The sequence below is a fragment of the Anas acuta genome, chromosome 7, assembly GCF_963932015.1.
Source record: "Anas acuta chromosome 7, bAnaAcu1.1, whole genome shotgun sequence".
NCBI classification, from domain to species: Eukaryota; Metazoa; Chordata; class Aves; order Anseriformes; family Anatidae; genus Anas; species Anas acuta.
This window is the reverse complement of record NC_088985.1, coordinates 32,908,369-32,926,126: the sequence shown is the minus strand read 5'-3', so window position 1 is coordinate 32,926,126 and position 17,758 is coordinate 32,908,369. Positions and strand designations below refer to the sequence as shown.

At 41.2% G+C, this 17,758-nt stretch overlaps 1 protein-coding gene across 1 annotated transcript in view; it reads right to left on the bottom strand.

The window, feature by feature from the left end:
• PLPP4 (phospholipid phosphatase 4) overlaps positions 1-16,384 on the bottom strand; it is a 68,799-nt gene extending 52,415 nt beyond the window's left edge. The window contains exon 1 of the mRNA XM_068689006.1: positions 15,704-16,384. Coding sequence (XP_068545107.1) covers positions 15,704-15,759 — 56 coding nt within the window. The 5' untranslated portion in view covers positions 15,760-16,384. The remainder of the gene's footprint in view (positions 1-15,703) is intronic.
• Between the last annotated feature and the right edge of the window lie 1,374 nt (positions 16,385-17,758).

Below are 17,758 nucleotides of genomic sequence, written 5' to 3'. Positions count from 1 at the left end.
ATTCACTAAATTCAATATGAATTTACAAATGATTTTGTTCCAGTTTTTCCTTCCAAGTTGCTTTATGCGATGACTTCATTTTTCTCTGGGGAAAAAAAAAAAAAAAAAAAGATCTGTCTAACTACATTCACAATCAAATCCAACTATATTAAAATCACTCACTCCAAAAACATTTGTGTGAATAATTACATGTTCTGGAGACTAACTTTAATAACAATTAAAAAACTGTACACTCATGGGGAATATGAGCTTCACTTTTAGGGTTTTGTGGTAATCACTGAAGTCCAATCGCAAGATTTACACTCCTGTAAAGCACCTTGGCCACTAGATGAATGAAATTTTTAATAGCTTCTCTGTTGGCCGTGAGAGTACCGTCAGGCTATTGGATCTGTTCTCCCATTAGGGAAAATTAGCAGCTAATGAAAATATAACACTTCATATCAAATGATGTTCTCCTCTGTTGTTTTCAATTTGTAAGGTTTCACAATGCTTGGCAGGGTGCCACAAGTCTTTCAAAGTTGAAACACTTCCAATCTGACAGTCACACCTCCGTTACAAATTCTAAGGACAGCAGTAAAACACCGCACTAGAAATACAGTAAAATGTTGAAACGCACAACTGCAGATAAATTTCTCACCTAATCTAAGATTTCATTTTCCTCACATTCTTGTCAATGCAGAACATTCAGAATAAGGTATCTGACATTGCAATGCCCTCGAGCCATAAGGGATCATCAGCAGCTTCTGTTCAGGCTCTGCTAAAGTATTCTCCAAGTAACTTTATATTAGTAGCACTGTTTCCTTCTCTGCCTCTCAGCATGAGCCAAATTTCTCTTAAAGAAATGTTGCTGTTGATTCAAAGATCGAAGCCGAAATTCCTTTAAGTGGCATATTCTTTATTGCAGCGCTGGATGCACGGGGGATCTCTCCACCTATCGTGCATACCCAAAGCGGAAAGCAGTCTTGAATTTATACAATCAATCTATCAATATTCTACAAGCGCCTATACATATGCATTACCTATCCCCGCCTTCCCTCGCTTCTCATGCTAATTAGCCTTTTGGCACCTTGCGCCTGCGTAGAGCCTCCCAAGAATTGTGGGCAGGGGTCTTTGGGACGTGGGCAGGGGTCTTTGGGAGGAAGACCCCGAGTCTTCCTCACAGTGTACTTTTCACCTTTGGTCAGGAATCTGCTGAATTGGCATGTTTCTTAATTGCGAGAGCTGGTTGTTGCCAATTCTTCCGTTTGTTGTATCTTTATAATGAATTCCAATGTCCAGTTTTGAGATTTATAGTCCTTACGTTTGTTTCTCTGTCCGTCTGCCGCTTCCTTATCATGAGTTTCAGTGTCTTGTTTCGAGATATACAGTCCATGTCTGGGGATTGTCCTTGCCTCCCCAATGCCTCCCCAATACCTCCTTAATCAATCCCCCCTTTTCTTTTCCCATGCAAATTCTTTTGCATCAGATACTTTCATTATTTACAGTAACACAACAAAGCAGGCATCTAAACAACATGCACACAAATATTCCTAACACTACTAATGTTATAGAGCAATGAACACTTGTTTCAAACATTGGAAATTGGGCAACCAGGAGGTTAACTTATTCCTTATTTCACTAAAACTCCATGAAAGATCATCTTTACTGATCTCATGTAGGACCCTTGTCTGCTTCCATATTTCTTCCAGGTCAGTAGAGATCCTTCCACTCTGATCTACATACACACAACAACTTGTGTTTATTACTGTACAGACTTCCCCTTTGAGCGGTCAGTAACAAGTCTAGGGCCATCCGATTTTGTAATACTACCTGTGATAAACTAGATATCTCTTCTTGTTGAGCCTTTATAGCATCCAGAGTTTTGTTTTCTAACTTCTCTATAATTGCAGAAATATTAACTATTGCCTTTTCCAATTCACTCACTCCTAACCATGTGATAAACCATTGAACAAAACTATGAAAAGCCGTGTGTCTCTCTATCAATGGATTGTTAATTTTTGTCTGATTCTCTAGATATGATTTCTCAAGTAACCTCGAGGCACTACATCATGTACTGTCATATTGGGGACTACTGCTCCAAGAGTGCAAGTTCCCTTCCAGTTCTCGGGCAAGACCTTACAGGCTGTATCATTGCATAGCCAATACCACCCTTTTCCTTCTGGAACTGGCCAGCTGGTTGAATTTGCCCAACTGCTAGTTGTACTAATATCAATTGTTTGATTACAAGATGTCTGATTTCCCACATAAGTAGTACCCGTATTTATACAATCCTGTTTTCCCATACCCTTAGGCGGGTTACACCTTTGTACACATACAGAGTAAGATTCCAATGGCACGAAGCTACCAACTTCTAGTTCCAAAACTTCTTCATATTTTTGACCCCAAGATGTGTTTTCCCACAAATTAGTCCAAGGTAAGTTTGCAGGCAAGGGAATCCCAATTAACGATATACCCTTATTCCCATGCTGTGGCAGATGGGTGCATACCCAACAGTTTGTCTTATTAATTACTTGAGAAATTGTTTGTATCAGGGACAGGTGTAAGTTCTCATCCCAAACTGCCCACCCCGAATCTGAGAACCACACCCCTGCAATCATTAGGATCTGGAAAACCATAATTTTGTTGGTCCAGTTGGAGTGGTGGTCCATATCCTCGCCAGGGCCTTCTTCACCCTTGAATCGTGGATCCAAGCTGCTTGCTCCTTAATCTTAATGGCGGTGTGTGTTGTCAGTAATAACCTGGTATGGTCCCGTCCACTTTCCTTCCGTTTTTCCTCTAGGGGTTGTCCTGAAAAAGTCTTTATATATATAATCCCTGAGCTTAAAAGGGTGGATTGGGTGATCCAACCGTCTAGCCCAGGTCCTGAGAACAAATTTATGTACTTTATTTAATTATTTCTGAAGTTCAGTCATACATGCATATAAATATTCTAATCCTAACTGCGTTCGATCCTCTCCACTAAATAGAAATGGATACGGCCTTCCATATAAGATTTCAAAGGGACTCAAATTCCCTTTTATTCTAGGTTTAACTCAGATTCTAAGTAATGCTAAAGGGAGGGATTGAGGTCATGACAAATTAGATTCTTGTCCGATTTTAGCTATTTGTTGTTTAATTAAATGTTTCATTTTTTCTACCTGTCCACATGCCTGCGGTCTATAAAGAGTATGCAGTTGTCTTTAGAATATCTTTAGAATCTTACTTATCTGTTGTACCACTTGCACACAAAAATGTGAAACTCTGTCAGAAGACATGGCTACTAGAATCCCAAAGCATGGTATTATTTCATTTAACAAGACTTTAACCACTTCTTCTTGCTTTGTTTGTTCGACAGGGAAAGGCTTCAGGCCTTCCTGAAATCATGTCAGTCAGAACCAGTAAATAACAATACCCCCCTTTTCTAGGGAGTTCTGAAAAATCAATTTGCCACAGTTGCCCCAAATAATTTCCTTTACTGATTATTCCAAATTTTATTCTATTCTTGGTATTGGGGTTATTGTGTAAGCAAATGCTACATTGTTGAGTTACTTGTTTTATTGTTGTATATAAATTTTGTTCCACTAATGTCTGACTCAGGCTCTTATGCAATGTGTCAGCTCCCCGATGTGTTTTATTGTGTTCTGTAAGAACTATGGGCCATATCAAATTAGAGGGTATTATTACACAGTTATCTTTTAAATATACTCATCTATCTGGTTTCATTTTACCTTTCAAATCTTCAATTAATTTTAAGTCTTCTTTTGTATAATTTGGCTTTTTGGTTCATATATATAGTTTGGATTTTACCGTCTGGTATTAAAGACAATGCCTTCACCTCAGTTATTTCAGCTGCCTGTTTAGCCTCCTGATCTGCCAATCGATTTCCAATTTCAAAATCAGAGTTTCCCTTTTGGTGTCCTTGACAATGCATCATAGCTACCTTTTCTGATTGTTTTACAGCCTGTAACAATTTTAAAATTTCTTCAGCATGTTTTCTTTTTGTTTTCCCTGAGCAGTCAGCAATCCACGTTCTTTCCATATCGCTCCATGATTTTCCTTCCTGCTGTTAGTTCCAGTGCTCGTGTAAGAGCAATTATCTCTGCTTTCTGGGCGGATGTCCCAGGGGGCAATGGTTTAGACTCGATTACCTGTTGAGCAGTTGTAATGGCCTACCCTGCCTTACGTTGTCCTTGTTTCACAAAGCTGCTTCCATCAGTATACCAAGATTCGTCAGCATCTTTTAAAAGTTCTTCCTTAAGATCGGGTCGATTAGAATACACAGTCTCCATTGTTTCTATACAATCATGGGTTATGGGTTGATCCAGAGTTCCACTAAGGAAAGAAGCTGGATATACGATGTTAATGACCACAATTCCCACATCACCTTGTTCTACTAATATTGCTTGATATTTTAAAAGACTTTTTGTGCTTCTCCAGTCCAGACTAACTTTGACTGGTTAATCTTTATCAATTCACATAGAGGCTTTACCAATCGTCCATAATTATAAATCCAAAGGCGACACCAACCTGTCATTCCTAAAAAGGTTTGTAGCTCCTTTACCGTTTGAGGTTCTGGAGTCCGGCAAATGACTTCCTTATGTTCAGTTCTCGTTGTCCTCCCGAAATTTCAAATCCCAGATAGGTCACACTTTGTTGAGACAGCTGGACTTTCTGTCAAGAGACTTGATATCCATTTTAAACCCAGAAAATTAAGAAAACTTATAGTCCATTGAATACAGCTCCCTTTAGTCTCGGTAGCTATTAAGAGATCATCTACATATTGTAACAAAGCACCTTCAGTGTCCGGAGGCATCCATGTTTCGAGTTCCCTTGCTAATTGGTTTCCAAAAATAGTGGGGCTATTCTTGAATCCTTGAGGTAGTAATGTCCACGTAACCTGCGTCTTTCTGCCTGAATTGGGATTTTCCCATTCAAAGGCAAATAGGTTTTGGCTTTCTGTGGCTAAGCCTAGGCAGAAGAAGGCGTCTTTTAAATCCAGTACGGTAAACCAGACTTGACTATTCTTTAATTTAGTCGGCAAAGTATAAGGGTTTGCCACTACTGGATGTATATCCTCAGTGATTTTACTTATGGCCTTCAAATCCTGAACTAACCTATAGCTTTTTCATCTGCCTTTTTAATTGCCAATATGGGTGTATTGTATTCTGATTCACATTCAATCAATAATCCATACTGTATAAATCTATCAATTATCTCTTTAATTCCTTTCCTACCTTCTATCCTCAAAGGATATTACTTAACCTTAACGGGTTTCTCTCCTGGCTTTAATTTAATAATTATTGAGGTCACATTTTTGCTCTTCCAGGGACTTCGGTAGCCCAAACTCCTGGACATATTGATCTGTGATCTCTAAAGGTATTTCACTTTTAGGGTCAGTTTGTATTAGTGCCAAGCTTAACACATTTATTAGTTGTTCTTCTCCTATTCTTAATTTCATTTTCCCTTTTTCAACGACAATTTCTGCTCCTAATTGCTCTAATAAATCTCTACCTAAGAGTGCCCATGAGGAGTTAGGCGTATATAAAAATCTGTGTATGCCCCATTGTTTCCCTAACTTGTACTTCAAAGGTTCACAAAAATAAGCCTTTTCGGTTACACCTTGTCCTGGTTTCAGTTAGATTTTGTCTTATTAAACTGTCTTTATCTCAACTCACGGGCTTCACTTTCCATTTCTCTCCCCCGTCTCAGAGAGGGAGGGGGAGGGTGAGCGAACGGCTGCGTGGTGTTTAGCTGCCAGCCGGGTTAAACCACAACACACCTTTTACCCTAACATAATAATTCTGTGAAGGCATTAATGCTTGATTTAGAACTGAATACGTTGCCCCATATCAATAAGAAATTTCACTTCCATTCCTCCCCTAGCTTCATTATAATCAGTGGAGGATCCGCTAGGGTAGATTCCCCGGGTCCTCGTTATTCCTGTTGAAATCAGGGACCAATGATTACCCTAGAAAAAGGCTAGTCAATTTGTCCTCCGAAGCCAGGTCCAAACCGTTTTGTTTTATTTATTTATTTATTTATTTTCATTACATTTCAGAGTTGGTCCAAAAATTCCATAGGGGTTTCTTTTAGACCTTGTTGGAAGCATATTCTCAATTCCCAATTCATCCAGATTTTAGTATTTACTTAGCCGTTCATAATTTTAGGGATGATTAGGGTCTCAGTGGGGTCGGTCAGGGGAATGCAGTTGTCCACAGTTCCCTGAGCGGTCCCGTCGGTAATCTGAGCTCGCACATGAACTCAGGTTGTTTTAAGAGTTAACTGTTTTTCTGTTTCCATAACAACTCTCTCTCGGACCCATCATGATCCATTTGCCCCAAAGGGCTAACACCCATGATTTTAAGATCTCTGCCTAGAGCAGAGGCAGAACTATTAACATTCCTACATCCTCTTTCCCTGCTCATTCAACTTCAAACACCTTTAACACTTTCAACAACCCTTTTAACACTTCCTTTATCTTTCTCCAGCCTGTACTTCTCTAATGCCAACATCAAAGGCTCAGTCAGGGGCCAACTTAATTCCGTACCTTTTCCCACCAAGATGCTGAAACAACATCAGTATGCAACATTTCATCCTATTCTCCTTCTCAAAACCAACATTAACTGTAGCAAAACATTAGAGTTTAAAGTTCCATTTAGGGGCCGCTTTTCTCCACATTCCAGCTTATAACGCGGCCACCATTGATTACAATATTTTATCAATGTTTTCCTGTTCACACTTTCACCGGCAGATCCTCCAATATCCTTCCAGTGACTCAAAACACATCCTAACGCACTTTTCTTTAAAATTTCACTGCTTATGTGCCCCCCCATTTTCCAGTTCACACTTTCAGAATACGCATATCACTTACAAAAATGTATCACAAAAACGTATCACTCACAAAATTACAGGCACGCAATATCTTTCAGTAGCGATGTCACAAAGCTACTATTACCAGCAATATTGCTAAAATCACAATAACAATAGTCAGAGTCAAATTCCACATGCGATAAGTCAGAAAACCGAACTGTGTAACACCGTAACGATATCTCTCTTATAACAATGCCACGAACCTACTATTACCACCAGAAAAATAGCCAAAATCACAGTAACAATAACCAGAGTTAAATACCACACTCCATGAGTCAGAAAACCGAAATAGACAACACAATTCCAGATGGACCTTAAAGCGAGCTCTTTCCTTAAGGTCCCCAAATATACTTATGGTGCTTACCACAAAGTATATACCAAACACTGCCTCGCAGAAGATCACCTTCTGACTTACAGACAGTTCCAGATACAGATGGACCCCAAGGTCCCCAGATATACTTGTGGTACTAACCACAAAGTATATACCCAATACTGTCCTGCAGAAGTCACCTTCCGACTTACTGGACAGTCCCAGACGACCGGTCTACCAGAAAACCAAACCAGAATAAAGAATATACTCACTTACAATGATGGGGTCCTTGTCTGCCTCCGCAGTGATCCGGTGAGTCGAGGAGTCCCTCCGGGAAATCCCGGGGGTACCCTAGGGAGTCCTGTCCCCAGCGGGTCCTGCGGACCGGCAGAGAGGTCGTCCCATCTGGGGTGCCAGATTGATTCAAAGATCGAAGCCGAAATTCCTTTAAGTGGCATATTCTTTATTGCAGCGCTGGATGCACGGGGGATCTCTCCACCTATCGTGCATACCCAAAGCGGAAAGCAGTCTTGAATTTATACAATCAATCTATCAATATTCTACAAGCGCCTATACATATGCATTACCTATCCCCGCCTTCCCTCGCTTCTCATGCTAATTAGCCTTTTGGCACCTTGCGCCTGCGTAGAGCCTCCCAAGAATTGTGGGCAGGGGTCTTTGGGACGTGGGCAGGGGTCTTTGGGAGGAAGACCCCGAGTCTTCCTCACAGTGTACTTTTCACCTTTGGTCAGGAATCTGCTGAATTGGCATGTTTCTTAATTGCGAGAGCTGGTTGTTGCCAATTCTTCCGTTTGTTGTATCTTTATAATGAATTCCAATGTCCAGTTTTGAGATTTATAGTCCTTACGTTTGTTTCTCTGTCCGTCTGCCGCTTCCTTATCATGAGTTTCAGTGTCTTGTTTCGAGATATACAGTCCATGTCTGGGGATTGTCCTTGCCTCCCCAATGCCTCCCCAATACCTCCTTAATCACTGTAATGTCTTTCAGCTTTTCCCACACACTGGGACAGACTCAGGTGGTACAAGTCTCAGCCCACCAAGTCACTTCATGTCAGTTTACAATGCAACCAAGGCTATCTCCTCCCAGCAATGTGGATTCAATTTGAGATAAAATGCTCCCGATATATTTTAGCATAAAATATAAAAATTTCCAGCGGTGGAAATTCTACATAAGCCTCAGGCAATCCTTTCCGGTGCTCAGATGTCCTTACAATTAGGTTGTACTTCCCCACACTCTGCCCAAGTTTCCCTCGGTAAAGTTTAAAACCATTCATCTCTCTACGGTCCCAAAGGATGCAAAGAGCAGTTTGCTCTCTTTATACATCTCTCCAGCAGCCACTTACATGTGAAGATTACTGCCATGTGAAGATTACTGCCATTTCTAGATTGAACAGCTCAATTATTTCCATCTTATCTCAGTAAAGTTGTTTTCTATACCCTCCTACCATTTTTCTCAGTCCTCCCTGATTCTCTCAAATTCACCTGCATGAGTTATCTTAATCAGCTACTTACTATGAAACCACCACATGCAAACCCTGTTACCCAGGCCTACGGTAAAACAAAAAAATTAAAACATAACCATTTCAGCTGTGTACATTTAGATGTGTTATTTGAACTAAAATTCAGTAGCATTTTAATGGGGAAAGTATTTATCCACTTGGATAGTAAAAAACAAAAATGTTTTGTAATGCAGAGAAATAAACTAATACACAAGGAATGTACCAATCTGATTTACAGCTAAGAAACATTCTTAATCTGGTTTTCTGCAAAATCGCAGAGGTCATTCACAGAGTTTTCTGCATAGCAATGACTTGTGGTCCAATGATCACAAGTTTAATATTCAAAAGGAAAAGTAAAACATGAATGGACAATCCCTTAAAAAATGAACAATTATGAAAAGCTTATTTCAAGTGCCACACCTGATAAGAACTTTGTCTTATGAGAACAATCCAGTTGGATCGTATGCAAAGCTTTCTTTAATCAGGTGGTAAATTCCTCATGTTCATTAGCTGATCACAACTTATACTTTTAAAAAGGATGCACATCTTGTCTTTAGCTTTCTCTGTGTCTGTCATTCCTTGCCAATATAGATGCTGCACTCAAACATCCCCTGTTCTGTATCAACAGAGTACTCAATACAGGAGGAAAAAAGAAAAAAAAAAAGATAAGATACACATTAATCTAATCCTTAATCCACTTTCAGTGTCAATAATTCTGCTAACTACTTCTGAGCACTCACTTTTCAAAGTCATCAACAGATTGGGAGACTGAAGATTTGGATTTACTGTGCCAGGTGCTAGGCACGAGCACATTCTCAGCAAGAAGATTGCGGGGCAACTCTATTTCTTATGGCAAAGGCTTTCATAGAAAGTAAAGCTAGACTGTGCTTAGTTCAAAATATAAAATTCATTTTTTAAAAGAAAACTTTCCCTTACAGAAGCTCTGTCAGTCTTAGTAACATTCTTGCTATAAAAAGCCCTCAATCAAGGCTGAGAGCAAAGTGCCAAAGCCAGTGAGCAAATAGGATTCAACGTGAAGAGAGACAGGCACCATTTTCTCCTCAAAAATCTGGAGCAAATGCTTTAGCATTTACAAAAGCATCCTTTTTTAGCATGGGTTCAGCTGGGAGTTTAGCAATGGACATAACTGTGAATCCTACCCTATTAATAGGAAAATTAAAATTCTTGCCATTAAATCCCATTTAAATCCTGGAACTCAGGGAAGACAAACGAAACAGACTTAGTTGTACAATTCAAAAGTATTGGGACTTTTGTGGATCGTTGTATATCTTTTGCACAGATAAAAATCTACACACAAAAAAAAACAAAACAAAAAAAAACACAAGTGCACATTTTTCCTGAATAATTTTTATTAATGTCAGTAAAACACTACCCTAGTCTCAATGTATGAAGAAAACAACGTAAACAGAAGCTTCAGCTCAGTGAACACCAAACACCAAGTGTCTCTGTTAGCCTGGTGATATGTCATAGATATTAGGACAGACACACAATCATTTTGTTGCGTGCTTCATATTACACAAGGTAATAGGTATTTTAGGTATTTATGACCTTTTGTTTTTACAGTAACCTCTCAAGGAGACAGAGCTGAGAGGAGTTAAAAAAAATCAGGTTACTTCATGGTGTATCAGCTGCTTTCAGAGAGTTACAGAAGCTCCATGGCATTCTAATTCTTCCATCACTTCAAAGGCATAGCAGACTGCTGAGCACTGGAACAAGCCTGTTGCTTGCCACTGGAGCTCAATGTGCAACCTTTGATATATGCTCTCAGATCCTAAACACCAGAGAGGCAAGGGCTTTTTTTAGGGCAAGCCTCTCCCTTAACTGTGCTTTAACCCTATTCAGTGAACTAGAGTTCAACCTAGGCTACTAAGCTACATCTTTCCCTCATTTTAGCATGATCTCAACTATGGTTTGCAATAGTGTAACTGCTTTTAAACAGGCTAGTAATCAAACCTGTCGGTGTTCTCACTTCCTATTAACATTACTATTTGTGAAACTAACCCTGAAAAAGCTCCAAGCAAATTCAATATTCAGTGGGTCTGGCTACTGTCCATGTACATTAGAACAAAGAATTTATCATCTAAATGGACCAAGCGTGGGAAAAAGAGGTATTACTCTCCCTTTGTAGATGAGAAACTAGGGTACAGAAAAATTAAGTCCAAGACTCCAATCAGTATTCAGTCCAAGATCAGAAGCCAAAAATCAGGTTCCAAACAAAATCAAAAGTTGTGGGCTACTAAGGTCAAGAAAATAGGGCAAAGAGCCTAAGAAGCTGATGTGGCCAAATATTAACTTCTCTTTGACATGTTCAGCTATAGATCCTAGACCTGAAACATCCAACTGATTTGTGTAATTTTTCTCATCATAAGGAAATATCTTGACGTCTCAGCCTGGTGTTTTCTTCTCAGTACCATTTTCCGTATATTACCTACAGTTCTCCAACTACTCATCAGTCCCTGCTCAGTCTGTCTTCCAAAACTCAGTGGATATGACAGAGAAAAGGCAAACTGTGACCAAATAGGAAAGCAGAACTGTAGCATTGTGGAATTGCCTCAGCCAATTGATTTTCTGTCTATGTTAACAAGACAATACATAGTATAATTTGTGAAGGCAACCTGTATCCAGAAGATCACCACCCATGACAAAGAAAGCTACTTGAAAGTGCCTTCCAGCCATGCACTTCATGCATATTAACTTGATTAAAATCTTATGATTTTAAATTTATAAGAGAACCAATACAGGATCAGCTTGCATTTACTTAAATCAGAGTCTGATCAGGGCATGCACACACAAGAGATGTCACTGTTAGTTAACACTGTACACCCATGTATGTAATATATGTGTGTATCAGTCTGCACATAAACATTTATCCCCAAGGGAGACTATTAATGAGACTGTGCTGTAGGGAAGATATCCAATTACTCTGAATGACATTTATATTTTAATCACATCACACTCGCTGAAGAGCTGGAGGTTTGATGAAGCAATCCTTGAAAGACTGTCTTTTTAATCAATTAGACAGCTCAAGAAACATCAGCAATATGCTGTTGACACTAAAAGTCATTGCACTAAACATACCACAAGGCACAAAAATTCTTCTGTCTTTCTTTTAAGACAATGCTATGGTCTTGAAACTCTTGAAAAACTTTTCCTTGTAGAAGACAACTAAAACTGAACAATATGTACTTTTCTAAGAAACAAAGGCAGCCCTACTGGCAATTACCAACTCACTCAGTTACCACTCAATGTATTTCTTCTTTGTAGGACAGATGAACATCACTTTAACAACATTGTTCCTGTGTCGAACACCAGGCTGGCTCACGAATCTTTTTTACAGTTGCCTTAACTGAATGAAAACAAGTCAGTCAAAACAATTTACTTTCATCAAGCATTCAATAAGTGACAAATGCCACTATTCACATGGAGCAGAAAGACTGATTATGTTTAACATGTTTTAGCATTAATTCAACATTATAAAAAGTCATAGGAATAAATATGAAGTAAAGAAAACAGAAGTAAGATCCTATTTTGATAATTCTTCAACTAGTGTTTGATTTTTTCTATAAACACAGTACACGCTCACAGTTGTTGTATTAAATAGACCATTTCTACTTCTGACACCTTACATGAAAAAAAATCTCACTTTCCAAAATCCACTTGTATACTCACACGGTTTAATACGTAACATTTCATGTTTTTGTTTTAGTTCAACTGATGAAATTTAATTGAAAAATATTTGATATTGCGTAATGTAGTAACTAGTCAAATCATATAGTGAGAATTTCTTTGCTTAGCAAGAAGAAACACACCTATGCACATTAGCATCAGTTCAGCCCAGTGAAAAGGTGCAAGGCTTAAGAACAAAAAAATGAATTTGTTAATCTTGGGGAACTGGGAAAGGCTGTAGGGCAGAATAGGAATATTGTTGTAATTTGTGGCTTGAGAGCTACTTTTCTGAAGGTACTCAAAGAATGCCCATTTAGCCTCCCAGTAAAGTGAGCATTAAGTATGTTTTTGACTGCAACCGTTTTATTTTTTTTTTTTTAAATCCTGCTTCTGAATTTTAGACAGCTGTAGGTCTTCAAATAGATCTCCCCTAACTAATCTCTCCTTCAATACTAGTAAATCCTGAGGGATAAAATGCCCTTCAGCACAGATCTCTGTAAATGCACAGAAGCTTGAGCTGCTTAATTTCAATGCTTAAACCAGTCTTTAATTGGCAAGTGAACACTTAGCAATTGCTAAGTACACAACATGTAGAACTGAGTCAGTTGTTGCTGTTATTTTTATTGAAAGTCTCTTGAATTCATCTAAACCAATACACAACCATCAAAAATGCGCATAACTTGTAATGCTGTAGATTCTTGTGATGGAAGAGAACTTAAATAAGAAGTATAGGGCTTTTTTGCCTTCGAGTGGAATGACTAAAGTTGATAATTATAGCTACTGGGGAAATAAAAAAGTTGCCAGTCTTAAGTATGGAAAATATGGCTGTTGTTGCTGTAAAATGCATTCAGATTGGCACTATACTCAATTTCAGTAATCAACATAAGTTTTCACACCTCCATTTTTATGAAATTACATTTATCACCAAGCAAAACTACAACATGGAATATGCGCCTTTCCCTTTTGTATTTTATGGTAGAAAATATGCCAGCATTTTACTCTGAGTTATATTAATCAGTAGGTTGAAGCTGAAAAGACATCTGGGAGGCACAGATGGTTCAAGTGATTGGCATATAACTCTGGAACCACTCTCTTCAAGGTCAGACTTCTAACACTGCACAGGTTGGTAGTGACCCAAGTTATCAACACCTCAGAATGAAGTAATTCCCTTCAGTCCAATTCCTGGTGGACAAACACCTACGTTGCAGTTAGCACTGACAACAAATTGTGTCTCAGACCTGGCCCCAACTCACTGATGTTAGTGGCATTTCTTTCCAAGGGAGGGAGGAATTGTACAGCCTTTTCATTCCTAGAAATAGTTTCTGCAGTACAGCTTACATTGCTGTTGCCTGGGTTCCAGTCCCAGAGCTTCCAACTTCATCAGTAATTGTTCATTCTTGAAAAGAAATTTCAGTGAACTCAAAACTCCATAAAAATGCAAGCTCTGGCTGTCTACAAAACCACAGAAAACAACAAATAAAAATAAGTTTCAAAAGATAAATGCCTCTTTGGAAAAACTAAGAAAAATAGTGACAACTACTTCAATAGAAAAAAAAGAAAAGTCATTTTATGTTCAGATTATTTGACTATAAAAGCCATTCTTTTCATTTACCTAGAGTTTATAGACTTGCAATCATTACCAACAAATAAAATGCAGTTATTCATGAAACTACATACTGACAACCCTGATGTGAACAATGTGTTTAGCACTTTCAGATGTCAATGAATGCCCCTAAAGACTTGTTACAATATCTAAGTTATTCCCCAGAATTCCAAGAAGACAGGAGCTATGCCATGTGAAAACATGAAAATTACTTGTGTAGTCACTAGCCATTTTGCATTTGCCATGTAGCGTTATCTACCAAAAGCATTTTCTTCAGCCACGCACTCAGTTAATTTTAGAACAACTGCATAAAGAGTAGTAAAAATTACAAAATCATTCAGAGAGGAGAAATGAGGACAGAAGACAAGCACAAGCAAGAAATGATTGCTTACATGATTTACATATGTGGTAATACACTATTAGGAGATCTCTTACTAGATGGTGCAAGTGATGAATTACATGTGTAAAAGGTAAGGTCCTGATGTAGCATCTGATCCTGAGGTCTTCACTCACCCTGCAATCCCATGCAGTCCACGTAAGAGTTTGGTTGAAAGGAACAGGGCTACTTTTAAAGTAAGACACAACGGAATAGAAAGATATCAAACATACCTCAGAGCTTTTTGAAAGTATCAAAGCCTATCCTAGAATGAAAAAGGATGACACTTATTAAACATCTTGCAAGCCTTTTGATTTGCATCAATATTTGAGAGAAATGAGCGCTGAGGAAAGGCTCCACTACCAGTAAATTGGGCGAGTTATTCATTAACCATGAGAGGTTGAGAAAGGAATCAGATCAAAGTGTGCCAGTATCACCAGCTGTAAGTCAGTACCGTGGTTTAATAGCTGCCCTGCTACTGCTGCATCTGCAATCAACAGAATCCGCTGCTAAGGAGGCAAACAAGCAGCAGTAGAATCTGATCTGGTTTCTGTGATGCTTTAGAGAGACTGCAAAGATTTAGGATACTCATCTTCAAGCGTTAAGGAAACTTAAGAATCAAACTTATTATTGTTGCTCAAACTGCCAGAAAGAAGTGGGTACAGCCCTGAAAGGGAAACGAGAAGCCTGCCTGAAGCATGGACTGAAATACCATGTATCTGCTTTCTCCGAAGGAAGGCAAAAGCAGTGTTCATGCAGCGGTAGTTGCATGTCTTTCAGCAACCAGCTTTTCACGACTTACCTTCCTACATACCAGAGTGCACACACGCTTTTCAAACCCAGCTCCAACCCACATTTCATGGCCAAGGTCCTGGTCCTTCCCCAGCTCCCAGCCGGGGGCTCCCAGCCAGGGCTGCCTGCCCCGGGGTACCCACAGCTCTTCCCACCGCCTCAAGCCAGCTGCTGAGGCGCACCTACAGCCTTACAGCAAGAACCACAGCTGGCCAAACGACAACGGCAGCAGATTTTTGTTAATATTTTGCACACTTCTCCCACAAAGTAGCAGCATCCTTCTCAAAAACCTTCCCGCAGGTCGCCGGCAAACTCCCAGGGCTGGGGTGCTCCCCGCAGCCATCCGCACCCCGTGGAGAGAGCCCAAGCCGGGGGGCAGCGGCTCAGCTCCGCTCCCCTGGTTCCGGGAGGGCAGGGGTCGTCCTGGGGGGCTCAGCATCGGCGGCTGAGGGGCTGCGGAGGGCTTCTCCCTCCCCTCAGCCCCCCGGCACCTCGCCCGGCCGCCGGGACGGAAAGTTGCGGCGGTATAGCGGAGGTCCCCGCTGCCCGGGGAGGGGGGTTACTCACACGAAGACCCCGAAGAGCAGGATCCGTATGCCGATCTCGATCGCCAGCTCCCTCATGGTGGGTCCCAGCGGGCTCCGGCAGCCCCGCGCCGCCGCCTCTCATTCCCCGCTCGGGGCGGGGGGCACCGGGGGGCTTCAGCTCGCCCCCGCGGCCCGAGGGAGCCCCGCCAGGAGCTGCCCGGCTCCTACCATCCTCCCCGGCCGCCTCACGGAGGGCAGCGAGGAGCGGCGCCGCCGCCCGCTGACGGGGCCGAGCCGGGGGAGGGTCCCGGTGACTAACGCCGCGTGTCCCCGGGCGGGGGCAGCGGGGGGGGGATCCTGGGGATTTCCTCGCCCCGCCTCAGGCTGAGGAGGGGGCCTCGTCTCGCTGCCGTGCCCCCCAGACACGTCTCGGAGCTCCGCCGGTGCTGCCCGGGGGGCTCCCCTCAGGCGCAGCCCCCTGGGGGCAGCACAGCTGAGGCGTCTCGGTGCGCGTCGCAGGCGAACGGCTGCGCTCCCGAAAAGACGGAGCCCAAAAAATTAGGGGGGAAACGGGTCTAGGTATAGGTCGTAGCGACTGCTCCTAAAAGCTCTAAGCTGCCGGCACCGAGCTTGGCACGTTTATGTAATCTTTGCGTGAAGGATTAGCAGCGTGGGGATGTTTTCTGCAGCACGTATGTAGCGGGCTTTCCAGGCGTGTAGGCATCAGTGTTGTTTTAAAGCCTTATTAACTTATTGTTAATGCACATAGCCCAGGGAGGTGCTCGGCTCCTCTCGCTAGGCTCTGCCCAGCAGGTGAGCTGACCTCCTCATCTCCTCACGCAGCCAGGTGTGCCCGGTAATCAGGCAGAAGAGGCTGTGTGGGACTGCAGATTGCTGATGTGGGAGAGAGGTGGCAAAACAACCACAGCCTCGACTTTTTCCTCTGACTCTTCCAATCCATCCTCCGTTCCTCCCAATGACAAGCTCCAAGCCACTAATCCTTCTATTGCCTTAGCCTACTTTTGCAGAGGGTTTGCTTAACTTCGTCTGTGCAGGAACAGATTGAGACCCGAACACCTTTATTGTAAGGGAACTTTAGGCTTAATCCACTAAATGCAGCAAACTAATTCACATTTGAATGTATTTAATTATCTGCTTTCCTGTGGCCTTTGAAGACATCTCCTTCAGGAAAGTCTTCCTAGCTGTTAATATTGCACATAGTTACAAAGCACCCATCAGTACCGCATTGGGGAACCAACTCACTTTAGTGCATGATTATTGCTTGAGAGTTAATGCTAGAGAGGCTTTATTAAACCTGTCTGCTTATGATAGCCACTATATATCAGACAGAGGCTTTGATCTCTGAATTAACTACCATGTAGGAAAACTCTTAGGGACCATGTTTGTGGAAGAACTTCTCAAAGAAGCTTCCATGCTAGCATCACCTAAACAATACAGCTAACTGCCCCAGGGCTACATTTGATGCCAGGAGAGTGACAGAAGCTCAGAAAACACAGGTGTTGGAGAAAGCACTTAAAATGTTATTGCTACTTAAGTGAGATCTGCCTCCCATGTGTGTCTCCTTTCACTAATTTTCAAAACAGAGCTTGGTTGACTGTTTACATTCTGGAGATACATATATGTATAATTCTGTTTCAGGAAACAAAGCTGTGAAATCTCCATGTTGTTGCCAATGGACACATTCCCTTCATTTGAGAACACTCTTTTGGTTTGTTTCCTATTGTCAAATTTTTGTACTTTCTCCAGTTCCTGCCCCAAGTGACTGGTGAATGTGTATGTACACTGTTGCTAGGTATGCACAAGAAAAATCATTGTTTTCATGAATAGTCCTTACTTACAGCCTCATGATTTGTGTGAATCAAGCCAGTCATGTAAACTAGGGGCTGCAGGGACTATCAGATACGTTGGCAGCCTATATGGCCATTACCAGCTCTGCACCAGCTGTGGAGGAGGCAGGTGACAGAAATGTGTGAGCTGTGTTTTCCCTGAATGTGCATCTATACACCAAACATATAGTGGTCAAAGGGGAAACAGTCATACATCTTTTCACCTCTACTTTTTTTGTCCTGCAACT